Here is a 26,788-nt window from a genome sequence, read left to right on the forward strand (position 1 = left end):
TCTGCCGAGACAGCTGCAGGGGAATGACTGTCCCTTCATCCATTCACATGCGGCTATCCTCCCAACGGAGGCAGCACTGGTTCATCCCCGAGTTTTCCTAGTGCCCAACCATTTCCATCAAGTCTGGTTCTCGAAGAAGACTGGTTGATGTGGCAGAGCTTTGTTTGGCTAGCGTCCAGAGCGCCGAGGTGATGCTCGGCTCCAAGGCAAGGGCCGTTACAACGGTTGACAGGAACCGTATTTGTCTGCTACCCTCACGTCCATAGCCTTGCTTGCGGCTTGCATGTCATCTATTTTTGGGCTTACTTTTGATGTCATTGGTATTTTGAAGACAACTTGCATGCTTTAGTACTTTCTCCTTGTTGTTGCCCTCCTTCTCTGCATGTGTAGGAAGATTGTTTGGTGAGCAATTGGCCTCGGCTCTCCTTCAGGGGTCTCACGAAGGATTCCTCCACTCCGTCTCTCAAGGCGCAGTTGTTTACATCGCTTCGTCGTTCACATTGGCCTTTCGTTTCTATATAACATTGATCGTTCTCATGTCTCAATATCCCAGATCGCCAACCTTATTAGCAAGTTCTAATTGGTAGTGTGTGTCTGCTTCAAGTCATTCTCATTCTCATTGTCATCGTCACTCTCATTCTTGTCTCTCGTTCGACGAATATCCTGGAGAATTCGTCAACTCGTTCAAATCATCATACCACAACCCAGACCGAATACACCAATTTGGCTCTCATGGCTTCTGGTTTCTCGAACGGCATGGGGCCAGCATCGATGTGGTCATTCTCTTGTGACTCCTGTCTTGCTGTTCATGACAGTGCAGCGGGGTGAGTTGATGCTATGATACCACAAGGCCTTCCCATCGTGGTGAACTGACCAGAGCTTTCCAGTGACGGACCGTGCCCGCACCAGCGGCCAGACTTCAACATCCCACCGCCGAACGGCTATACTAACACCTTCAATGTGCCATCTACTGACATTGGAGTCGGTGCTGGTGTTGGTGCCGGGGCTGGTACCGGTGCAGAGTGGGTTGCATACACGGGGTCCTTCGATCAACATCAAGGCAATCGAGACTGGAACTACCTGCCAAACATTGTCTACGATCTCAGTCCGACAGATGAGAACTTTGGGCCGCAGGATCAGCCACCGAACGTTCTCAACGATAACAATCATTTCGCCCCTGGAGGGAATAGCGTGACTACTTCGAACCAAAACAATTACAGCAACGGACATCATGATGCGGATTATTCGAATGGATCCAGCAATGATAGTCCCTACCACAGTGCTCAGACGTCTTGGAGCGCCGGATCGCCTTCCGAACGGATGGCACCACAGGCACGTCCTCGAGTCACCAACTCTCAGGATTACTATTATAGCGAGGACGACAGAGTCATCACGGACCACCCGACAAATCGCTCCAACCTTCAACCCTTCACTAATAAGCACCTTCGAAAGGTTCGACGGGTTATCAAGGATGCCGATGCCAAACTCGGGAACCGCCAGTACTATAGCTCCTAGCGAGGCGCAATCCGCTTAATGCTCTAATTCTTAAGTTCTATTCACCCCAAAGAACACGCATTGGACTACCTTCTTTGACTGGATTTCATTTCTTACTATCCTTAAACAAGCTATTTTAAATCTCTTACTCTTGTCGGTTGCCATGCTATTGGGAGCCATCTCCTTGTGTTGACAGAACTTTAACGGAGGATGATTGTACTTGGCACCGGACCTAAGTTTCAACGGGCGAAGCCCAATGCCCTTCCTTTTAGAGCACTTTCTTTAGTCAATTTCGTTTAGTTTCAAGTCTAAATCAAATCCGCTCCAATTCTCATTCTGACAGCAGGTATCTGTCAATCGGGCATTTTCGTGTGGCTCAAACTTTCTCTCAAGACACCCAAGCCCAAGGCAATCTACAACATTGGTAATTCATGGTATTAGCAGGCAGAGGATCGAACACAAGAAGGGTGCGATGGAATTGAGTTCTATAGACTTAGATCAGGCTAATTAGATATCCCTAAGACGCGAGGTTCGCATTAGAGCTCTGGCAAGAATAGGATTAGATTTGACCAGCACATCTATTTATCTACCTTAGCTGTCCGAAAACATGTGGTACCGCATTTGCATACGCAATATCTATAAGAGATGAGGTTGCTCTTTGAAGCGAGTAACAAACACCAGTGGTTTCATAGACAATCAACACCCGTTTGAGAGAAGAGTACATGGCAAGGGTGCTCATGTTTGGCAGCTTGTAGTCAACCGTGAAGTGTCGCCACGAAGTGAGGCCCAATATCTACTTTATCACCAGAAGCGGTCAATGACCAATAATCATGCTGCCGCATGTATAGAATCTTTGCACCTTATCCGTATTCCACACTCCATATCCAGTAGAGCCCGTTTAGGTAGACATGTCAATCTCTCACTTAGTCCAACAAACCACTTCTTAGCGGATGAAGTATCACGGTAGCACAAGGGCGAGGAGACCGACAAGGAACACTGGCGCCCAGTCAAATGTCTTAGCGTTGGGCTTAGGATTGGAAGAGAACGAGAAGATTGGCAGAATGAAGACTTCAATGTCTTAACACACTTTTAAGGGGTGAAACAGGGCGGAAGCTTACTTATACATGCAACAGCAATGAACCTAATGGCTAGTGGGTCCGCTACAAATGAACCCAAGAGCATTCGGGCTGTCGCTGTGGAGGTAGCCAAACAGCAATGTAGGCACCCCGCAACCCCCAGAATCAGTTTGCATCCCACGCCGCCTGTGCGGAAGGCGTGGATCTTGCTGTGGTCGGCACCGCGCGGGTGGCGTAGATCTGGTGTGCTCCTGTGTATATGCTGGCTAGGAACTGTAAAGAAAGATTACATATACAGTCCAATAGAATTTAGGTTATAAAAAGGTAGTGTAACCCAATGAGGTCTATTGACCAGGGACCAAAGGAATTATGATGGTAATTAGATATTGCCACACACACGCGCGCGCGCGTATGTGTATGTATGTGTATAGCCGGAAGCATTCAAGGCAGTCTGAAGAAATCGAGTCTGAGTGCAGTACTCCTCTGTCATGGGTAATAAACGTTAATCTTAACGGTGATCATACACAATGTTGAGAGGTTCTGTTTATGGCTATAGGTCTATCAACTTCTAGAAACAAAGGTAGTAAATTATTTGTCGAGGAAGTTATGATACACCTGCTGAACTACTAGGTAACCTTCATTGCCCAGGGGGAGGAGTAAAATTCAGTAGATAGATCTGTGCCTGGAGGCACAGACCTATCCCTTGATTTATCACTCAGAGTTTCGGTGTACTACAGCAAGATCCATCTTCCTCAATCACCAAAACACTTTTGTTGTCTGTTTGATTTGAAATAGGCACATCTAGAGCCGGGTTTCTGGTGAAGAAGTTGATCGGTTTGAGAGACACCATCATCTTCTCCACCGGCATGACGGGCCAGTCTTCTACTCTCGGATTATGCGTTGTCCCAAAGGTGTGCCAAATGACAATATCCTCGTCACGTACACTAAGTGGTCTCTCTCGTGATTTAATCCAAGTTGCAACACCAGAGCCGAATTCTGATTGCAATGTATGCTCACCGGCCGCAAAAAGCTCGTGATCGTGATGACGAGTAACCCAAATGGGAGACTCCCCAAACTCCGAGCGGATGGAATGGAATGAAGATGGGTGTGCTAGAAGCATTTGCGAGTAATGAGGTACTAGTTTGTATCCAACAGGCGTTCCTGTGACAGAATTGATGACATTCTCATTCACAATCTTGAAGACCCGCCCGGTCCGGTTGTCAGTGTCGAGTGGAGTTTCTGTTTCGACAAATTCCTTCTTCGTGATATAGCCAACATTGGTCATACTAGCAGGATCTTCTACCGGTACCGGATGAGACTCTTCAACCATGAGCGAGTTCTTATAACCATCGATAGCAGGATCAATTCGCAGGGAAAAGAGATGCTGATGATATGGTGCCATTACTCCAGGTGCAACAACAGTCCCATACGGCACGCTATCCCCTATATCAATAAAGGCCGTGCTAAGAATGCCCGTAGCGCGGACCTCATATGTGATCTCGGCTGCTTGATTAAAGTGAAATGCGAAAATGTACTCATAGTTGCTGACAGTGATGATGGTCTGCAATACCAAAACACGAGATCGAGTAACGACGGCGTGATTCGTCCGATAGTTCGTATGCTTCCACAAGATGCCGTCGTCAATCTCATGGCAGCAGACTACGTTGGGCATTCTAACAGGTACACCGTCGTTTGTGTGATGCCAAAAGTCGAAGTATTTGATATGACCAAGACAGTCACAGCCTGATTAAAGTATTAGATTGAGCACATCTCAGCAGACTCAGGAATGTCCCACGTACCAAGTCCGAGATTGTTAGCATTGACTCCACCTCCGTTGTTACCAAAATCAAATGCAGCCTTGCGTGGATATGGAGCTCTCGGATCGCCATAGGGAACAAACATCTCGGATAGCGACAGTCTGTGGAAAACTCGTCTGCCGTCATATGTCACATCATGAATCACAAGGCCCTCTCTATAATTGAAGCCTACTCGGAACCGCCACTTCTCCCAATTGATCAAGTTCCCCGTAGAGTGGAAGGACGGTCCCTGGGATTGCACTACTGTGAGAGGCTTGACAGTTTTTCGACGCTCAGGCACTAGATCCGGGTGGTATTCGCTGGTAGTATGGATTTTGGATCGATCGAAGGGCCTTAGATTTCCGTCAAACTCAACCATTTTGTCATTGGTCCCAGACGGGACTTTAAGGACCTTCATCACCTTGAGCTCATCGGACAATTCAGCGACGAACTCTAACGGATAAGCGTAATGGTTTGCATCTCCATGACTGGATAATTTCATGTAGAAGAAGCACTAGAATTGGCAATTAGTGTGACAATGCAGAGTGCTACTGATAAATCTTTACTCACCATGACACAGCGTCGGCTCATATCATTCATTCCGTCAGGTGAATATGTCCATGGGTCGCAAACGACTTCAGCTCCATCTGGAAGCTGCAGAGCCTGGATTGCTGCTTGGATGCGCGAGTCTTCGAGACATGCATTCTCGCATTTTACCATTTCACCTGCATCCACGTATGCATGACTTCCATTCAAGTTCTTCACCTCGCATAACTTTCTTTCAGTCAAATTTACCCGAGCCTGGCGAAATTCAGTAGCTTTTTCGAGATAGAACTGCACTCTTGCAACACGCGGAGGTGGAGGTGGCAGCTGTTGGCCCAGTCTCTCAGCATCAAGGAAGGGTATCAGTTCTTGCTTTGCAGGCTCCCATAGGGTGATTGCCCGGAGTACCAGCTTGATATTTGGATGGGATGTCCTAATAATACCAGCCGCCTGAGTTTAGTTGTTAGTCTATCGGTCTATCGCGCTGCCAGTATAGTTTGTCTAACCAGCGCAATCTCCGTTGGCGTGAGAGGATCCAGCGGGTGTGTGACAGCCATCATTGCTGATGGTTGAGCCACTTGAAGAATTGATCGTAATATCTATTTGTTTGAAGCTGAGTGCTTCGATTAAGTCATCGAATTTGCTCCGTATAGTTGACTTTGACCTCGGTTCAACGAAACTCGCGAAATATCCTATCTGTTCAGGCTTTGTATTTATTATGAGGTTGGAACCAATTGTTCCCCGGTTGATCAACATTCAATAGTAAGCTTCAAGATTGCCCAAGTTCCACGCTGGCCGACTACCGGAGATATCAGAAGTGATCCTGATTTGCGAGTTGCGCATCTCCACTACGCTTCTTGGCTAGTTGCTCCAAATAGGCAGCCCGACCCGAACTTCCTCTGCAAAGCAGTAGTGTCTGCCACTTAGACATTACCACATGAAATTATCAACGACATCATTGGCCATCAGACAGTCTAGTTTGGACATCTTCATCCACACCGCAAGCATTCATCGCTCCTAAAAGTTCGCGTCCTATTCATTCGGGGGTTCTACAACTTGCAAAAGTATCTTAGCTTTCATCTGGTGCATGGGATTTGTTTTAAGAGACGGATCAATGAATTTGTCACACTCAATTCACCGGACGATAACACGAAATATCTAGCTAAGCGTCGTTGCCGTCCTCGAGAGAACTATACTTGATCTATATGCCATTGTTCAATGGGTCCTCCTGGAGAGCTTTCAGTTGCTGCAGTCAAGACTTCGACTCCCGTTTCTGTGACGAGTAAGGTATGCTCTAATTGTTTTCTTGTCAGCAATAGTCTATCGTTGGTGAGTAGCTTGATACACACCAAATTGAGCAGTCCGTTTGCCGTCAACAGTGACATTCGTCCACTCGTCCGGCCAATAAACTTCTCGGGGTTTCCCAAGAGTAAGTATAGGTTCAATTGTAAACGTCATCCCTGGCTTGCATACTCCCACTGCTTTGTTCTTGCTATAGTGGGGAATCCATGGGGGAGGATGGAAGTTGGTATTAATGCCATGGCCACCCCAATTTGACACGACACTGCAGTTTCTAGCTTTCGCAAGCTTCTCAATGACGTTACCAAATTCCTTTATTGGTGTGCCGGGCTTCACGATCTTGATCGCTTCATCTAGGCATTCTCGTGTTGTCTCTACTATCCTTACAGAGTCCGGATCTGCTTTAGCTCGATCGCCTACATAATAGGTTTCATTGACATCTGCATGATAACCCTCATGATATATTGAGATGTCCAGGTTGAGTATGTCGCTATCGAGAAGAATTCGTTGATCTGGTATTCCATGACAAACAACCTCATTCGGGGAGGTGCACAGCGATTTCGGGAAATGATTGTAGTTCAGAGGGGACGGATATGACTAGTGAGGTTAGAAGAGCTTTTATTCCACAAAAATAGTTTGCATACGTTCCGTTCAATACAAGCTTTGTGGCAGACCTCGTCAAGATAATCTGTGGTAACACCTGGCTTGATCTCCGCAGCAACAGCGTCTAGAACTTCACGAGCCAATCTGCAGACCTTTCGCATTGCCTCTTGTCCCTTCGCATCTAGGATATCGATTTTGTTTCTGTTTAGGCGCATTTCACTCTTTGGGATTCCAGTCTCGGCGTAATCGGGACGTGGGATCGACTTGGGCACGGCACGCTTCGCAGAGAGCGGATAGACAGGTCGTACAGACCCCGTGAAACTATATGTTGGAAAAGGATTATAGACTCCTGGATTTAAATCAGAATTACAAACATTTGTAAGTCCCGAAGCTCGGGATATTACCTTCTGAAGTTTTGGGTTGTGTCGTCTTGTGTAGCGTTTTATGTTGGCTCTTCAAAGCGCGATCTCAGCCTGAGTTACATGGAGACGGGTACTTGAACATACCCAATTTCTTTTGAAGCAATCTTGGGAGCAGAAATAGCTTCCTTTTATGCCTGCTTTCTGACATGTTGGACATTCTAAAGCTTCGGCATCCTTTTCACAATCTGCTCCTAAGCATTGCCTCTTAGATAGGCCCTCTGATGAATTATCGGTCATTGTGGTTGAATCGTTAAGTGGTGGTTCCTGGTAGCAAGAGTACTTATGGATGCCGCTTTGAAACTAGGGAAGCGTAATTGTCAGTCAAAGGGCGTTTCTTGCCCCGCTAGGTGCATCGCTAGAACACCCCACCTTGATCTAGGCTGAACTCCAAGTTTCTCACAACTTCACTTGACTGCTCTTGTTCATTTTTAAATCCTCTGCGGGACGTTTTGAATCGCCTTTCAGATCAGCCGCAGGTGATATTGCCTTTCAATATACCCAAAACTCGTTTAATTCATCAGGACTGATGCGGCTGACGGAACATTACGGCGTTTTGTCTTGGCTCTCGGTCCGACTTCATGTTGATTTACGAATTGTCGAATTGATGGCAGCATTCAACGAGCATGAACAGTAGCGCTTATGAAGTCTTAACGACAGGTCTTCGCGTATGGGCTTTTATACCCCAGAATTCCTAACTTTGTGTAGTACCCTTTTCAGCACTCAATCGGTCTGTAACTCCTAGCGGTAAAGACTTAAAACCTCGATGGCGGATGTAATCGTGGATGGACAAGAGCGTGGCCGTATTGTCGATCACGTGGGGAAGTCTTCAGATGGTAGACAAGAGAAAACCTAAAAATATCCGAGATTACACAAAGGTAGCCTCGATCAATGTAGTGGAAATAGTCATGTGTGCTAGGGGCCATCAGATCCAATCAACTGTGACAAGGCGCACAATATGGGCCGTAAGATGCATGAGAGCAGGGACAGGGCGACATGCCAGGCTAGCAAATCTGGTCACTTAGTGTTATTCGATCTCAATACTGGCAAAGAAGCGGTCACTCACACTGTAGAAGTTCAAGAGCCAGTTGATACCATACCTGTGAGGTGAGTTTTCTCAGACGACCAATGGCCTTTGGTATGGCTTACCGAATAAATCAGACTTCGACAGGTCAGAGACATGCATCAAGACACAATTATGTGCGGATCGCCGTGAATGAACCTCAAGTGAAGAAAAGCAGCATTATGCTCAAATTCTGAGTCTATCTGGTCCTCAGCCTAAATCAATGAAAAACACAAACTTTTAGATTACCGTTAGCCAATTCTTGCTGTTGGCTTTTTGTTTGGATTGCCTTCTGTTTTTAACAATGTTACTCTAATATCATCAAAGCAAAACATCTCTCGGGAGGTGTATAAATAGGGGCGGTCATTCTCGGCCTACGTTGCCGCCGAATATTATACGTTACCCCGGATCAGGGATCCGGGATTCCAGCAAATGAGGCCAATTCCAAGAGCGAATCGATTCTTTTCAACTATTAGCATCATCCCAATCCAATAGAATCTCAAGTCTACTATATCAGACGATGATAGTGATGGTCATCCAATAGGGCTTTGAAATATCGTGGGGGTCGTGCCGGCATATATGATGGGCTGATGCTCATCAAGGCATTGTAAGAGCATCTCTCGCAATAATAAATGGCCTCACCTAAGCGAAGTTCACGGATCGACTAGACGCCGTCGTATTGGCAGTAGACTGAATCTAGATGATTTCTCTTGATTATGTGGGACATCCTTACTCGCGAGCGCCGGGGGTGGCAATTACATTACTGCAGGACATCGTTCCCAATGCATCCATCTCACAACATTGTCCGAATAGCAACAGATCAAGCATGTGAACAATACCACCTCTTCAGGATGACTTGCCAAAGTATGTAACACATTCCTTCAAATAATTGGACAATGTTTCGAGAAAGATCAGTGAGAGAGATTGCGCAAGTGAGGATGATCGTGAAGATGGTATCTAACGCTGGCTGCCATTTCCAATGTTGTGCCTGAATGAGATCTCAATCCAGTTCCAAAAGGGCGACTGCTGTCACGATATTTTGCAGAAAATACACGCCTTCGCGGCGACTCCCAACACTAACACTAACACTAGGAATAGCGAGGAGACAGGCTACCTCTGCAATCCCCTCTCTTTATCGCTCATACATCCCTGCCTGTCTATATCGCATACAGACCAAAATGAGGGAACCAGTGTCCTCATATCCTAGAAAGTGTACAGTATTTAAAATCTATGACTCAAACGTCTCGAGAGAAGCCTATGAGCATACTTAGATAATCGCAAGCCAACGGGGTAATTCCCAAGACATGCTAACCTTGCTGTATTATATAACCTGATCGTCGTGCAATTTGGTGATTATAAAAATTACTGCAAGAGATCATTTGTTGAATAAACTTGCTAATATGAAATAATGATCTTATTGAATATTGCCTTGCACGTCATATATGCAGCTGATCAACTTCTCCGTTTTGAAACGTTGATTCTCTGGGTCCCAGACAGTTTCTCTTACAACTCTTACAGGTATCAGCTGCCAATATTTTATTATAATTTTATCTATATTCTGAGTTAAATTATTTATCGCATCTAAATCACCGGTACATCCTTCTCTCGAGCTACCCTCCTGCGGCCCGCTCTGTGCTTGAGTGTTCGGAAGATACTTCTTACTCTGCAGTTGAAACAGAGTTAGATCAGTTATCCCTTATCTTTCCCTATGGAAAAGGGTCTAGATACTCCACAAGTTACGGAGAATAACTCTATTCGAACCTTCGGAATATGTCTATCGCAGACGCCCCACCGTTCGTGGTTTCAGGATCTCGAAGTGTAAGTGGAGACAGAAGCTAAGGTTATACCAGATCCAGATTGCTTGACAAGATGATAGATATCAAAGTCAGCTAACCTTCTAGAAAACGCCCATAGCGCACAGCCGGGCTGTTTCGAGATATGCTTAATATTGGCCGCCTAAGAGGTTCCAGCTCTGGGCAGGATCGTCAGCCTCAAGGAGTAACCTTGCAGATCTGTGATCTCCAGCCTCAAGCCTGCAGAAAACACGGCTCGTAGGTCGTTTCACGATGGCTTCCGGGCAGTGGAGGATCTCGAATTTGTCAAAAACAGGAAACCCAAGAAGGAACAAAGTCTAGATCCAGAGAACCATCAAAATGTCAAAGTTGGTGAGCGTGGGATCCTGGGTTTCCCCAGCCGCACGTGCGGGAGGCTTGCAGAGTCTTAGCACATTATGCCGTGCTGGCCCATGAAGGCTTGACCATGCTGCTTGACGCCATTCCAAGCCGTGCTGTTCGGAGCGCACAGAACCCCGAACCAAGAAAATCCAAACGATGCGCGAAGTCGACTCACCTGAAACATGTTTCGCCGGACGGTGGCCAATCACCACGAGGTACGGCGAAAATGTTTTAATGACCGAATGGGTGGCTGGGAGGCTGGGTCAATGAGAGAACAGAGCTTTCAGGGTGGGCCACGCAGCAGGCTCTGTTGGTTTTACTGTGCCGTCCGCTTAAGAGGTTGTGTCTGTGCCCTCTGCAGCGACCACGGGTTCACCAACTTCAGCTCTTACACACAACAACTCCTCACCCCGCTTGCTGTGCCGCTTACTCTTTCTTAGTGCCAACAAGACCTTCTCGAATTGCGAGTCGTATCCGTTGGCCTGGGACAGAACGTGCTTCTTGTGTGGGAGCTGTGGCCGCCTCTGTCCATCACTACCCTACCTCTTCTCTTACCTTACCCTTATCGTCACCCCATCAGGCTTTGACTGCCGAAAGATAAGAGATACCATGACGATGGATTGCTCCATCTACCGGATGAGAGAACATGGCTCCAAGATAAGGAGATCCAAAATCAAGAGCTTTGAAAGATGCGCGGTATGATGGCAATGGCATAACATTCCGTATGTCGGAAGCAGGCTTCTTCTGGTGGGATAGCATGACTTGGTTATGCTCTTCCTGATGCCATCGTAAGAAGCTGCAGGAATGGTGCGCCTCACCTCTGGAGTGCGGTGCAGAAGAACCTGCAGTAGTAGTAAAATGTTTGAAACCGGATGTACTTGACGGCCTCGTCTCGTCCCAATCAGTCAAATCGAGGGTTGAAAATGCAGATGGAAAAGATACATCTGGGAGGAAGCCTGTACAAGACAGTACTCGTTGTTCTGGAGGGCTATATCAGAGCTGAACAGCAGCCAACCACGGTTTTGCCCACGACACGAGGTGCGGCAAGTGAAGAGACCTGCAGTCGACGATGGCTGCTAGTAGTCCTAAATGGGATAGACAGAACAGCACATCATCACGAAACCGCCAAGACAAAAACACGACGACGCTTGCAGTTGTGCCAGTCAGCCATCTGTGTATTTTACGTGAGTTGGGGAAAAGGTATTCTGTAATGTGATGGTGGCTGGTCGATCGACTGGCGGAGGGCCGCCGCAACACCTGCTTAATACCGGGTGATATAGGGCTGTCTCCATTGTTGACTGCCGGCATGCCATGCGACCAGATCCGGGCAACGGCGGGGTTTGAAATTTTGTCCTTCGACTGGAGCGTACTGGAACAGAGTCCGGCAAGAGGCAGTCGGCCGGTGCGAGATCAATTTGGGACGGCGGACCTGCCCACGAGGTGGACGGGTGTAGCTTGTTTCGGTTTGCCATGCAGCTCCTGAGACACACATCTCCGTAGTCTGGGAAGTTGACACTTACTCTATCTGTCGTTGGAGAATCTTCATTTCTGGTTGTTTCCTGCAGCTTGACCGATCCTTTCGTTCTCTTGCCTGAAAGAGACAGCAGTGACAGCCGTGAGCAACAGCATGATGATGACAATGCCGCTGGAGAAACAGCGGGAAATGCACACACGGCAGTCGCAGTGAGGATCTGCCCTGTACGGAGTGTCTGAAGTCATCTGGGGTCAAGCTGCAAGCATGCTCAGACAGCCGCCAGTGCATTGCGTCTCTAATTAGGAGTTATGTCTGTGACAGGCTTCGAGAAGATGGGTTGGAAGGAAGAATTTTGTTGCTCTTCGGAAACTCCCTGCCTCACTCCGCATACGCGCCTCGGTTGCACGCATTCTCGCAGGACACAAGACATACTGAAGCACCTGGCAGCGTCTGTGTGCGCGACTCCCCTCGTGGAAAAACTTGCGTTGATGCATTGCCAGAGGCGCCTCCCACCTCATCTCGCCTGGTCCGTCCGTCCATCCAAGCCCATACCCAACCCACACCCCTCCGACCCTGCCTGCATGGTCCCTTCCTGTCTGTCATACGGGAGTCGAGACCCTTCTCTAGCTGTGTAACAGAGTCGTCCAGTGTCAACTAGGCTGGACGGAGACTAGACTGGGGAGACGTAGGACAGGTGGTCCATCTCCAGTGCTGGTCTCCCTGTGCTTGCCCCTCCTGCATCCCCTGCATCCCCTGCTGTAATTCCTCATCCCTGTCAATCAGTCAGGTCAGAATCAACTGCTAACCCCGCACGAGATTCATCCAAGAGAAGAGCAGGGGGTGATGGTGTTGAAGTCGAGGGTACCGCGGAGTGTGGGGTAAAGCCGGCGGATCTACCCCAGACGGACCCCTGTCGCCTTGTACAGCTACAGGGGCGGCGACCCTCTCGCTACGGGCCGAAAACCCAGATTGCGTCAAAGCTCTCCTTGTCCAGCCGCCCTATTCATCCAGCCAATCGCAGAGCAGCCCACGGTCGAATACGGAGCTACTGCAGTCCCCTCTCCTTCTCCAAATCGCAACACCATCACGATGCTATGTACGGTGGTATGTAGAGCTCACATGCACGCCCGGCCATGGAAGAACTTTTTCAAGACATCACCGGGCTCCGCCGCGGGCCTGTGTATGGCTGGTCCAGCTGGTCAGGAACCACCATCGGCACCATCTCCACCACCACTTCCTCCTCGTCCGCCTCCGTCTCCTGGCCCCCAGCTGGGGTAGAGACACACTTACACCACTAGGTGCAGAGAGCCACACGCTAGCAATTCAAGCATACTCGGCCACGCTGTCTTTCCCCTCGCCGATCGGGCCTCCGCCGATGTGAATGGGTGTAGTCGAAGCAGAGAGTCCCTGATCGACAGACCTTGCTGAGACGTCGTCCGCTCTATATGCCATGTTTCTTTAGCCAGCCTGACCTGCTGCTACCCACCATGCCATAACGACTAGTCTCGAGTGCTCCCTCGCCGGCCAGTCGTCATGATAGACATCGCAAACAATTTGCGGAGGATGGATCTCCAAGACGATCACCCCAGACAGCCACACCTACTTTTTTTCCGTTGTCTCTATGTCTCTCCCCACACACACTTACACATGTTGCTGCAGGTCTACTTTAGTGAATGCTCCTTTCATGACCTGGGGTGGAGGGTGTATCAAGGCCAGAAACCCACGCCGGAAAAATCACGCTTCCACTCCCTTTTCCTGCCCTGGCCCTTCCCCGGAGGTGCAAACTTTGATCCGGCCCGACCAAAAAGAAGGCCCTCCCCTCTCATCAAAACGGTCCTACTAGCAAAATCCAGAGGCGTCGCCTGACCCATATGCAGATCTGCCTGTCAGTCTACCTATCTGTACACATCCGCCTCCCCTTCCCCCAGACACATCATGTACTAAGCCACACACGCAGGGCTAGCACTTAAGCACCTCCCTACTACCTCGGCTCCACTAACGCCCCCCAGAGTAATTAGAGGGAGGCGAAGGAGAGAGACCGCAATATCTTCAAGACAGCCCGTCGATGACCGGACGCTGATGACGGGGGCGGGCTAACTACGCACACCTCGCCACTAGGCTCGATTACCTCCCCACAGCGAGATGAAACGGATGAAAGGTGATGCCGCTCCCTAGTCCTCTTGTAGCCGCCGTGTATTTCTGTCTGCATGTCTACATGTCGTCTGCATGTCTGGCTGTCTGTCTCGTGTAGCTCCACCACTATGAGCGGATTCGCACTTCTCCCCGTAAAGTGTATACGGGCCGTCGTCTATGGCTGGCTGATGGGAGCAATGCCATGCCATTTCCTGGGCTCCCTTCAAGGAACTGCCATGCTGAGGTACTTTCCCCGGTTATTCCAGACGGGACCTGCAGCCGGATTGCGTACAGAAAGCAGGAGACGTGCCTCTCCTTCGCTTTTCATTGGAGGGCAGGTCACAGAGACTGCAGCTGTTCACATATTGGGGGCCGGTTTTCCAGAGACTTTTCATACGTAGCATTTTCCCCGTTACTCATTTCGGATATATCTGAATACCTATTTTGGTGGGTTGATCGAGTAAGTAAGTATATTCCAATATTCGCCTCCCTCTCATTGCTTTCTTCCAGCCTGTCGGCCGGCCGAATGTTCATCCATTCATCCATTGTCGTAAACGTAACCCTTCTTTCTTCCCATATACAAAGACCTCCTTTTTGTGAGTGAAGACACCATATAGACATATTCTTCTCAGTGGTATAGAACAGCAAAAGACACACCAGCCTCCAGTAGTTGCCCCCGAGTCATGAAAAGACTCTGCATGTAAAACATCATTCGTCAAGTTCGGCATGTATGCCACCCACCCCGACTCCACACTTTGATCCCCTGAAACCCGTAGTTCCCGTTAGTTCCCTTGCGTCGGAAATAGCAACAGGCACATTTCACCTTCAGCCCCATTTAGTGAACGAAGCCGTAGCCTCCATCCAAAGATGCCGCGTGATTTGCCGCCATCATGCTGTAGTCCATGTGGATCATACCCTCATGAACTGCGTACGGGGCGAAGTCAACTTCCTCCGCCCCTGTCCAGTACATGCCGTCCAGGTCCCAGAGGCCATGCTGGTCTAGCATGCCCATCATGGGCAGACCTTCAGGCTCTAGTCCAATGGGGGACATGTGCATATCGGGCGAGCCGAGGAGTAGATCTTGGCTCAGGGCTGCTTGAAGGGAGCTAGGGCTCTCGGAGCGCTGGTGCATCATTGTGCGGCTAGCCTCATACATGCGCCACACAACCTCCCGGCTGCGCCGTGCCGCCAGAGACCAGTCCTCCATCGCCTCAAGAAGCTCGAGAACCGTTTCCAATTGCTTGTGCCAGTCCGCCACGCGGGGGCTGTTCCACTGCCAGAAAATGGAGACGAGGGGTACCATAGCTGCTTGGTAGAGGAACCAGACTGCGTTCCAGCCGGACATTTGGTTGCGAGTCCATTCGCGCGCAATGTCCTCGATTGTCTGCTTGGCTAGTTCACGGCAAGTCTCAATGGCTGCGATATCAATCTCAGCTGCGTGTTGGGCACCAGCGCTGGCAAGGCTTAGAAGCACTGGCCTATGCAGCAACATGCGTAGATTCTGGTAGCGCCACTTCATAATGCAGCGACCAATATAGAGAGGCTCGGCACAAGGGTCTGTGGTGCGCAGAAGCCAGGGTAGATTGCTGTACCAGTTGAGCAACTGACCATCCAGATTGCAGCGATCCTCTGTACGGAGAAGAGGCGAGATTGCGAGCATGTCTTGAATTTGAGTGGCAATCTTGCAAAACTTGATGTTTTCAATAAGAGGCAAGATGCCAGCATGTTGAGAGGAGTCTCGCGCTGCGTTGATGCCGAATTCTGGCGCCCGAATATTGATAGCGGGTCCCCAGCGGCCAAATGATGGACGGCCCATCGTTGTAGTTGCCCAAGTATCGAGGCAGAACAAGCTCCACCAGGTTCGTCTACGAGTCTCGGCAGCAATAAGATCGCTACCACCTTGAGCCAAACTTTCTCTGTGGAGTCCAAGAGCGCTTGCCATTCTGATGGCGGCACCGAGAACTGCATTGGCCATGTTTGGCCGGTTGATGTAGTGTAGATAGTAGCCGCCAATGAGCGCCAGTGCCTGGACAGTCTCAATGTGGCTGCTGCCAAAGGCATCCATGGGTAGATACTCCATGGCGCGGTTATAGTAGTTGATGTGGTTGTAGTCGTCAGATTTCATAGCTACAATGCTGCCCATCGCGAACACCATGTTGAGAAGAGCTAGCCAGGGAGCATCAAACCGTTGACCCTCGAGGTAGTCAGCTCGGAAGGTGGTCTCATCAAGCATTGGAACGAAGACATGGATGCGTTTGAAATAGGCATCAATCAAGGTCTGGCCCTTCCACGACCAGGGAACACGCTGAGGATCTTTCTGAGCTGTCGTCTTCTGCCTGATGGCAGGGAACTGGTGTGGTACTTCTACACTGTTGAGAGGAGCTGCGAGCGCGTTGCGGAGTTGAGGCTGAACCTTGAGCATAACCATGAGCGCTGCCTTGATAGATGACGCTCCCAGGTAGGAGGCTTGGCGGTCCACTGATAGCGATAGAGCATTGACGTCGTCAGCCTCGACTGGAATTGGGTCTCGCCCTCTGCGCTCCTCATCCCATTCTGTGTCTCTGGTTGGGATCTGCTCAAGGCTGGAAAGGCTCTCCCCTGTTGTTGGGCACAATGGTGACTCGAGGTCGGGGCTGATTGGTGAAGTATTGAGAGGTGGGGATGGCAAAGCGCCCACAGATGTGTCAATCATGGGGCGGTCAAGTAGGCTCAAGAGCTCCTGCCTTGACAATGGCAGAAGAGCTGATACTTCCTGACTCGGATACAATCTCTTGAGGATAGAGCGGCACTCCTCCAGTGATTGAGAAAGAGCCTCAAGGGTTCTGTTCCTGTTAGTAAGTAGCATATGTGATTTTGGTAATTGTTACATACTTCCGAGAAGGAATCACTCTTTGGCGATGCTTGTCGTAGAAACACCTCTTTGGAGCCCGGCTTGAGAGGCATTGGCCACAGGGCTGCTGGCCATCGCATCGACTATCATGGAACCAGTCAGGAAAGACGCTCCAGAGATATGTGCTGTGTTCTAATACTCACATCTTGCGCCGTTTGCACTCAGCACAGGCATGAGGAGTGGTAATCCGCTTTGCTGTGCCGTTGCCACTGGCTTTGGCGCTCTCCGAGTTGTCCGTAGTTGGCTTTCTGGGAGTGACTCCCTGGAAGGTGTGGAACATACCACCTTGGGTGGGAACGGGGATGGTTGGTGCCATATTGACCGAAGAATAGTTGCCTGTTGTGAAATTGAAGGCCCAAAGTGAAGAGCCAACGGGGGTATCAAAGAAACGAAGACTGAAGAGCCGCAGCAAGATGGTCAGACAGATGCTGCGCAGATGGTCTGGGGCGTCATATATACATGAATGGGTTGGCGTGGGGAAGTGGCGAGATGATCGATCTGGGGTAACCTGATGGATAAAGATAGATAGATGGGCGGGAGGGCAGTCGAAGAAGGTGTAATGCAGTGTATGATATGAAAGGGTTTGGCCGAGACCACTATGGAGTGGGAGGAATGAAGCGGATGAGGATGCAGACTTATATATCTACATTACATGCAGTTGGAGATGGGCCATCGCGAGAGTGTGGGGAGAGGGATTTGAGAAGAAAGAAGGATATGACAAGGGGGCATGCCCCAGCTGTGGAGAAGCTTGACAGACGAGCCAGATCCGCACCGCACAATGATGAAGGAGGTATACCTTCTCGACCTAAGGGAGGCAGGTACCTTACTCTCTTCAGTCTCTAGACAGCACGGCTGGTAGTGGTGGTGATGGCTGCATGGGCATGGGCATGGGCATGGGCATGGAGATAGTGGAGCGCGCTATAGCTGGGGCGTATGATGAAGGGGACGAAAGTGTGGTTGAGGTAAAGTAGGAGGCAAGGCAATGTAAAGTGAATAGTACGTAGTTAGTTAAGATAGGTATAGGTGATGGCGGATGTAGGGCGTGTGGTAAGTCAATGCCGTGTGTGTTTGCTTATGTGTGTGTGTGTGTGTCGATGGATGATGGATGATGTATCTGATTGACTGACTGAGTGACGGACGGACGCTGGACAAGGCGAGCCACGAGGACGACCGAGCAAGTGAAGAGCGGGACAGGGGCCAGGGTCCACGCAGGCACCCAGGCACAGTTTGGGGTATATCACCTGCTCAGGAGAAACCGAACCACCGTACCTCAGTACCTGAAGACACAAATTAATATCAGAGCACGCCCCAGAAAAATCATGGCCGCTAGCGCGCAGGGCCGTAACCAGACTACGAGATGGTGGTGTTATGTTTAAGTCGGTCCAAGTCGGTCGAAGTTGGGAATGGGGATGCCGTAAAAGGACCAGAAGTTGAGGGGTCGAGGGGGGGAAGGGGAAGAGGAAGGGCGCTATGCTCTGTTCACTCTTAGTCCCATGTCTCTTAGTTAGTGCGTCTGGCTTACCTAGAAACCTCAGCTACTGAACGTTGAGATTTCGGTGGCGCTGTTTCAGCGCAAGGGCCCAGCACCCAGCATGCGCCGAGAACAGGTACAGCACGCAAGACACAGCATGTAGGTACCTAGTTTGCCTACTTGGGTATTGTAGGCAAGTTGACATGCATGACAGCACGAGGTCTCTTAACAGGGCCGTGAGCAGTGAGGACACACGTAGGTACTGGGCATGTATCGGAGTGCAGGTCCAGGTATTCCAGCAGCGTGCCTTCAACCTTCAAAGTCTGGAGCCGAGATATGCAACAACGGACAGAGCCTGGTCTTTCGGCAGGTAGAGCGAGATCGAGTCTTGACTCGAACGGGCAATGATGCGCTCACTCTTCCAGCAGCTTTGCCTCTTCGGGAAAGAAATCGAATGACTGCCCTGAGACCTGAGAGATTCACAGAGCGAGAGTCGTGGAAGACAGACATGAGGATAAGATCACGAAACGGCGTGATGCCTTGGATTAGGTAGATTCTGTTCAACTTTTGAGTCTGGATAACGGACCGGCACGGAACGGTATGACTATTGAGTGGAACTTGACTTATCACTCGTTGAGAAGGGCAGCTACAACTTGGAAGGAATGGTGGTTCGTTCCTGCCTCTACTTCACTCAGGTTTTTCGGCTCCCTCCTTCTCCAGTCTCTTCACTTCCTTCCTCCCTCCCCTCGGCACCGTCAATTTTACCGCGCACACTCTAGTTTAGTCTGACCTGCACGTTATCGACAAAAGAGTTCCATCTCCACCCCACCACAACGTACCTACCTTTCCTTTCCTGATAACCACATAACGATAACCCCCGTTATGAAGTTCCCCCCTTTAAACCTTGGTGATCTGCTCGATCCCCTCCCTTCCCGTTGCCTCTCTGGTCAGGGCTGCCGGGATCGAGGGTGGGAAGTTGCGGGGCTGTCTGGGGTTCTGCTCAAGTCAGAGGTCACTCAAAGGGTCGTTCCTGCCCGCCTTCGCTCTAGACTAACAGGGCCTTTCTTTCTTTAAAGTCAAAGGGGCAGGCACAATATATCCCTGAGCCAATCGACGGCCACGGAAAGCACGATGGACACATGGCAATGCCAGGCTCTTCAGGACTCTAGGAGAGGCGAGCCGGCCAATGCTACCCTTGGCCATCGCACCGTAACGCTGCTCCTCCTCTGATCATCGTCAGTATTGCAACAGCAATAACCACAGTGGCGGCCAGACTCATACATGACAGCCACCCGGATGGCCGCGTTCGTATGATGTCGTTTCTCTGAATGAGCTGGACCTTTCCCGCCAGCTGCAGTACCGCACATGGCTCCCGCTGCTCACCTTCTCAATGATGTGATGAACGTCGTCCTGCATCACTACCGACAGCACATCCCTCCTTTCAAATCACACAGCTTTACGAGATCCGCCACCGTCGATATACAACTTTGCTACGGATCCTACACCACTTTCCCCTGGTCTCCCAGCATATTCACTCAACGGCATGGCAGGACGGGCATTCCCCATGACCTACTTAATATCTAATCCGCTCGTCAGTGGCTTCATGCCCAGGTGCGCAGGATATCTCTAATACGCCTAAAGCCGCGTGTAGGCCGTGCCGGTTCATGAACCGTTTCAGCGATCCATCAACTCACCGCAGCAACAGCCAGAAGACTCTTGTTCCTGTTCTAACCAGTTCATGGCTTCTTCCAAACCCTGATACCTTCTAGCGCTTTTTGAAAAAAATGTCTTGACAGAGAAGTCACCTGTGGACCTTCCATGTAGCGGCTTCTTCACGAACTTTAGCGGATTACACTGAGTGCCGATCCTCTACATCCCACATGGCTACATCTCCCACCGGACGGCTTGTCCAGGGCATCACCGCCGGCCAACATTGATACGCCGTAGTAGAATTCGCGCGATTAGTCACTTCTCACGGTTCCCGTTCTCCACTTGGATGGCTTCACGCAGCCTTTCGACGATCTTCGCCTCATGTCGAGTAGCGGTAGCATCCAGGGCCATCGTCCACCGCCCCGTGTGCCGGCGCTGTCTCCTCATCGAGGTGAGTTTGGGGAGTTTGGTCTCAGGTGCTGAACCCCACACTCCTTTTTCTGTCTCACGAGGCCAGATTCATGCATCGTCATCGGTCTAAAAACGGTAGCGGCTTGGCTCTCGCAACGCCAGAAACGTTGGGCGCATGCGAGGCCACTGCCCAATAGAGTGAGTGTTCCTGTCCAGCCAGCGGGCAGCATATGGAGAGGTGGACGACAAGGTGGGAGGTATTGTACTTCCCCAAGTACCCCCATCGAGCCAGTCGCGATGGCTGGCCGTCTTCCCCACAATTTGGCACCCTCACCCAACCTTGTTAGTTATGCAAGTGCTCTGGAACGACGGCCAAGCGAGCCTACTTGCATATACTGACATGTCCCTTCTGTTACCTGTTTGGAGGAACAGAGCGATGGAAGAAATAGAAGGGGCTCATGAATGACTTCTACCCAATTCGGCGGCTGCTTGCGCACCACGCGATCTCGACCCTGACTATGCCTGGTGGTTGCCAGAATTTAAGTTGACTCTGTGGAGAGCAGCGCTGATCTTTGTTCAACCGCTGCAGAACCACCCACTAGCCTACTGCTCCTTTTGCGGGGTTATCAAGCCTCCCCCAGAGAATCACCCGGCTTGGGGGGTTCCTGAGCTCCTTACTGAGAAGCTGGGGAACCGCCGTTGCGCCGAGACAGAAATCAAGAGAAATCAAGCGATAAGAATTCTGGCCGCGCCGGCAGGCTCGGTTCCTACCGCCCAGCTGCCGGCGTTATGAGATACGGCAGCCACTTTGACAGGTAGAGTTGGGCTGCTTCTCCCTCTGCTGATATGCCTCTATCCGTAGTGGAACATGCTGTGGCACAGAACATGGGTAAGCGCCAAGAGGCTGTAACCGACATCTCGTCTGCCGGCCCACGGTTCACGGCCCTGTTCAATGGCGAAATGTGGTGGCAGCCGTGGCTTACAGGTGGAAAAGCTGTGTGCTGGCTCGCTGGCTCTTCTCCAAAAACCCCATCAACACCCCAGCCTCGTAGTAACACCGGCCCTGGCCATATCGACATCTGATAATATTAACCCCGGAAAAGACACAGTGCCATCCCTCGGCTCGCCGTCGCACATGACGAATGAACTCCCTCACTCACTAATTAGTTAAATGGGCAGTTCACACCCTCAGCGACGCCCATAAATCGGCACGAGCACAATTGCAAACTACGCAGGCTCGCTGACCAGCGAGAGGCTCACACATACCCGCGTGCTTTATCGATCCAGGTGTCTTTTAAAGTGGCCTGCCCATATTAATTAATGAGGTATCGAGGTGGTGGGTAGTCAGCAGCAGCCAAAATGCTTTGATCGTGTATCCTACGTTCTCGAAAGTCTGGCACGAACGGGAATGACCTCCAAACACGTGCCCTCATGTCCGGCTTGAGATTGCCTCGCCCGCCGAGTTTCGTGATTTGGATGGCGCATCATAGTTAGCGCGCTCTATATTCTGGTCCTTTGCTTCCTGGCGTGTTCGAGGATGACCGAACCTACCGATGCTCAGCAACGGGCGAATCGGAAAAGGGCAAAAATGGGCATCGGGACTCCATGGACGTGTATATTGCTATTGCTGGTCCTGCCGCTCCCTCTTTAATTTGTCCAGTCCTGCCACTCCACATGCTTAGCTTAAGGGATGCTGTCCACCTGTTCATGTGGCCCTGCGACAAATTGACAAGAGGATCTGTCAGACGTTTGATACTGCACCGTCCCACACCCGAGGCCGCCTCGAAACGGGTTACTACGGGCTTCCGGTCGAGACATTCTACAGCTAACCGTCATCCAGTCCAGCGGCCCATTCCGCTTTTCCAAGGTCCTCGCATTGAAACAGGTTATCTCAAATGTCAAGCCTTTTCAGTCTGCTATGTGTGTTCTAAATCAGTCCAAACTTAACAGGCCGAGAGCACCTGACCATATCGTGCTTCACTTAACGAAGTGGCCCTCAGGTCACTTCCGTCCAAGTCTTGTGGTGTTTAATCTGTTGCGACCATCCGGCGGCGCGCTTCCAATTAAGCATGCCATGTATTGGATTGGCCGGGCCACATCGTGCGGCCCAACCGGATTAACTCTTCAGGAAATGGAAAAACTTGCACGTCTCGGGTTACCCTGACTTGGACGACCACCTCACTGGACTAGGTACTGCCCTTGTAAGTTCGATACATGTTATGTATGTAGGCATGTGGATTGGAGTGGATGTCGATGACATCCCTGCAAGCTAGGTACCGAACTTTAGCTCAACCACACTCCCTCTTCTTCCATTGTTCCTACCTGACTACCCAGCTCTTTACCGACCCTATCGTGGGCCATCCCGCGCGGCGCCATGTCGTTCACTTACTTCGAAGTCAGGATAGCGGGCCATGACCTGGACCTTAGCTAGTGAGGTGCTCCCAGTCTGATCCCCGGGGATGTGGTGGAAGGATGGCCCATGAACTGACTGACACTGACCTGCTACTGTCTGTCTTACACTTCCGCCTCTCTCTCTCTCGCTCTCTTTCGCTCTCGCTGTGCCCTCTGTCCGGCTTCTCCCCGAAGCCCCTCGACCTTGTCATCCTCTCCAGCTTTTCGGCTTTGTCTCTATCACTCCCGGTGCAGCGCCCATTGGGGGGGGGGGAAGTCCAACCTGTTTCGCAGGACAACACATATTGCATGTTTCACCATCACTGCCAACTACCTACCCATCATCCACGACCAACGCCGTAAAATCAGGGCCCACGATAAGCCTCTGAGCGCTGACTTGCGCAATACTCACGTATCTCAAATACAAAGAAGCCACAGGGGGCTGGCCGATGGCGCCGGGAGATCCGCCGAACCGCCTTAGGGTCGTCCCCTATACCTAGTCTATAGACTGCTGGGGGCCCGCCTCGCAATCAGTGGGTTCATGCTGCTGTCTCTCTGTTTCCTGACATATACGTCGTCAAGCCGCGACTGTTGATTTCTGGGCACGCACGCAGGTAGCGGCTGGCAGCATCATCCTTTGACATTGACACATGTACGCACGCACGCACGCAAGATCTCACCCCCTTAGCATGTGCATCACTTGCCCGTTCCGTCGTCGACGGCCTCCGAGTGGACGCCACGAAATCAGGCCAGGACCTGTCACCTTGGAAGGGAAATAGCTTGTTGCAGCAAGAGTAGGTAGTTTCTGCTAGTCTCTTCTCCGTCTTCTTTCTTCTGCTATTTCGGCTCACCATTCCTGACGGATGCCTGCAATTGCAGCCACGGGGTTGCACTCTAGCTGCCAGGGCCCTGCGGTCCGATGAGATCTCCGTCCAGGCCAGATGACCTCTCGCGCTCCGGAGACTGCGAGAGCTGCCACCGATACATACCCATCAACGAGGCCCTCTGAGAGGGCTGCCCTGAAGGGTCAAAGACCCCACAGACATCCGAAAGTGCTGCAGTCCAGTCTGTGCTGGTGTGTGCCTGTCCTTGCTCCTCCAACTTTCCTCTCCTCCACTTTCTCCAACTTTCCCAGCATAGGCCCTCATTGATCGGATCTGTAAGGCGAGTGCCGAATTCCCCCCAGCCATAATGTCACGGTGCCAGGAGCGGATAAAATTGCTCTCCACCTTGTCTAGCCTTCACAAATGATGGTGGCCTCGAGGGTCCATCAGACGGCACCGGCGGGCTTTTCATAGCCGGAGTACCTGACTTCGGCTACCGATGCCGTCAAATATGCAGGTATTATCGATAGGAATGTACTGCTTCGTAATGATCTTGATCATTTCCTGGGCCACCATTCCGCCCGTTAGGGCGGAAATGTTGTGCAGCTCGCCGCCGCCGGCTCGAGCAACCTCCTGGGCAGCCTGCGCTAGCCGCTCATTGTCGGCAGAACCGGGCAGAAGGTTCTTCACGGTTGTGAGGATCTCCTCAGCCGAGGCCGCCGGCACGTGGGAGGTTGCAAAGAGGGCTAGGTAGATGGGGACGAGCGACAGAGGCAACATCGCCTCCTCCGCAAACGCGTCCTTTGCTGTCTCCTCCTCTGTGGCAAAATGTTAATATATCAGATTTCCATTCTGCTCTATCAAAACTCCTCGCTTAGAGGCGGAGAGGGCAGATGACCTACCAAAGACTGTGGCCAGACGATCAGCCTTTGCTCCTCCCGCATTAATCAGTTTAACGAACGCAGCGTTCTTGCAGAAGAGCTCCACCTCTCCAGGATCTATGTTTCGACCATCTGGGAAGCCCTGTACTATTTCTAGCACTTCGGCTACATCCCGTCGAGCTTTGGCTTTGTAGATGTTCTGGAGCTGGATATAGACGCTTGACTGTGCCTTCATATCCGGGATGCTGCCAGTCAAGGGCAGGCATTTGTGTCTCTGGTAGAACTGCTCAACGGCATCGGCGATAAGCCAGAACCCTGTTTTCTGCTTAACCTAGACAGATTGTAAGTCATGAGCCATCCTGATCATCTCGCCTGGCCAGGCGAAATGAGAGGGGAACGCAAAACGAACCTGGCCACTGTGCCCATACTCGAATACTTCCTTCAGGCCAGACGGCAGCGAAGGTGGAGTTACCGTCACCATCACGGCAGCTACTGCCTCGTCAAAGTTCTCCTCGCCACCCTCAGCATTACTTCGTCTTGTAGCATCCGCCACCATCTTACGGAACTCTGCCTTTTCCTTGTATGTCGATGGATACGCGCCGTTGTGGGTCTCCTTCCATTGGTCAAGATAGTGTAGTAATATGACGACATAAGGTAAGTGGCCATGATCGTGGTCGCTTAGGCTCTCGATATTCTCTGTCATGCCTTTGGAGAAGTCTAGCAGCTCAGGCCAAGGTGCAAGAAGCCGTAGATCCGTAGTGGCGGTTACGTCGGGATGTGTGTCGACGATGGGAAACGCCCCTGGCAGGCTAATGCGGAAATATGAGTATAGACCTGCGGAATGAACCGCAATCACTGGGGTCTTATGCTCCTGGGCATAACCCTCTACGAGCTTCAAGTCGTCGGGATGGATCGGGCACGTGTACAGGATTGTGGTGAACGTCGGCGAGTGTTCGAGCAGCTTGTCAAGTTTGAGAGGCTCCTGCGACATAATACGTTAGAAGAGCCGCTTGATGGGTGCTACATGAGCTTACCTCATTCTTCGGGAACCAGTCGCCTTGCACTTCTGGATTCAGTTCCAAGAGTAGTTCTGTACAGCTCTGTGCCCTAGACTTCCCTAGACTATCTTCGTCCAAGAAGAAATTGACCCCGAGGTCAGCCTCCGCAACCTTTGCGGCATCAGCAATGGTGAAGCGCCCAATACCTGCATTGCGAGTTAGCATTAGCTCTAGCCCTCGTCGCTTCGAAGGAAGCTGTACCAGGTAGCACCAGGTTCTTGAGAGTCTCGACGCCAACAGTTCCCGCGCCAGAGTTCAGCAATAGAATGTTCGCAGACTCGAGGGCAGCTTGACCGCTAGCAGCCCACAGTCTAAGTTGGCGATCATATTTCCTCTCCTTCTCAGAGGGCCCATGGAGAATTGGCGGCGTTTGGGTCATCACAATCTCCGTCATCTTGAGCGTATCTCGTAACTGCGCATGCTTGATAGTCTTCGCGACAGTCTATAAAAAGAGACCTTGAATGGTTTTCTGTATCGCTGCGTCCTAGATAGCTTCCTACCTACCACAAGAGAAGTGCCTGACGATCTCGCCGACGTTAAGACGTTGAGGAAGTTGAGACACAGGCTTGGTAAGCTTAGGAGTGGTGCCTGCTTGAGCCACATTTGGCGGGGCAATTGGGGGCCGTTACGTCAACTGCAGCAAGATGTAGAGCGGTGTGGCTTACGGCTCTAGCTGGAATGCACCTTCCCCCTTTATCTTCAAGAAGTTCAGGAAGGGTAGGTACGCGAAGAAAGTCTTGAGAAAAATAGAAAGATACAAAAAAAAAAATGTTCAATTCAAGGATCCTATGGGATGCAGCTCTTCATTCTCCATTCGGTTCTGTGTGTAGCAATACGCAATACGTCCGGCGGGTGAGACGTAGACTTCTGGTGCAAGCATGGAACAGCCCCTGAGATGCAACACTCTGAAGTGTCGGGCTGAACTTGGGGATCGCGCGCTAGTCACAACCTGCTGGTAAGTAAAGATGGCACCAACTTTTCGCTTCCGCAGATTTTGCGAATCTATCTCTCTTGATGTCTAACATGATGAAGTCACATATTCTGTCTAGACTGTGCCAACAAGTCCGGTCTTGCTTCAAATCTGCCGGAGCAACATCGCGTGTGTCCGGCATGTAGAGGATCGCTCTCTCGACCTGAT

At 50.8% G+C, this 26,788-nt stretch overlaps 2 protein-coding genes across 2 annotated transcripts; both read right to left on the reverse strand.

The window, feature by feature from the left end:
* Nucleotides 1-14,909: 14,909 nt before the first annotated feature.
* UCRPA7_544 (putative fungal specific transcription factor protein) lies at nt 14,910-16,766 on the reverse strand (the record flags this gene model as incomplete). The annotated part of the gene is made up of 1 exon (XM_007913139.1): nt 14,910-16,766. One exon carries the CDS (start codon nt 16,764-16,766, stop codon nt 14,910-14,912), a length of 1,857 nt encoding a protein of 618 aa, XP_007911330.1.
* Nucleotides 16,767-24,179: 7,413 nt separating this feature from the next.
* UCRPA7_545 (putative family protein) lies at nt 24,180-26,253 on the reverse strand (the record flags this gene model as incomplete). Its single annotated transcript, XM_007913140.1, has 6 exons — nt 24,180-24,529; nt 24,614-24,923; nt 25,002-25,574; nt 25,627-25,796; nt 25,852-26,092; nt 26,155-26,253. 6 exons carry the CDS (start codon nt 26,251-26,253, stop codon nt 24,180-24,182), a joined length of 1,743 nt encoding a protein of 580 aa, XP_007911331.1.
* Nucleotides 26,254-26,788: the final 535 nt, after the last annotated feature.

This window comes from Phaeoacremonium minimum, assembly GCF_000392275.1.
Source record: "Phaeoacremonium minimum UCRPA7 unplaced genomic scaffold PA7_03_scaffold_39, whole genome shotgun sequence".
In the NCBI taxonomy this organism is placed as follows: domain Eukaryota; kingdom Fungi; phylum Ascomycota; class Sordariomycetes; order Togniniales; family Togniniaceae; genus Phaeoacremonium; species Phaeoacremonium minimum.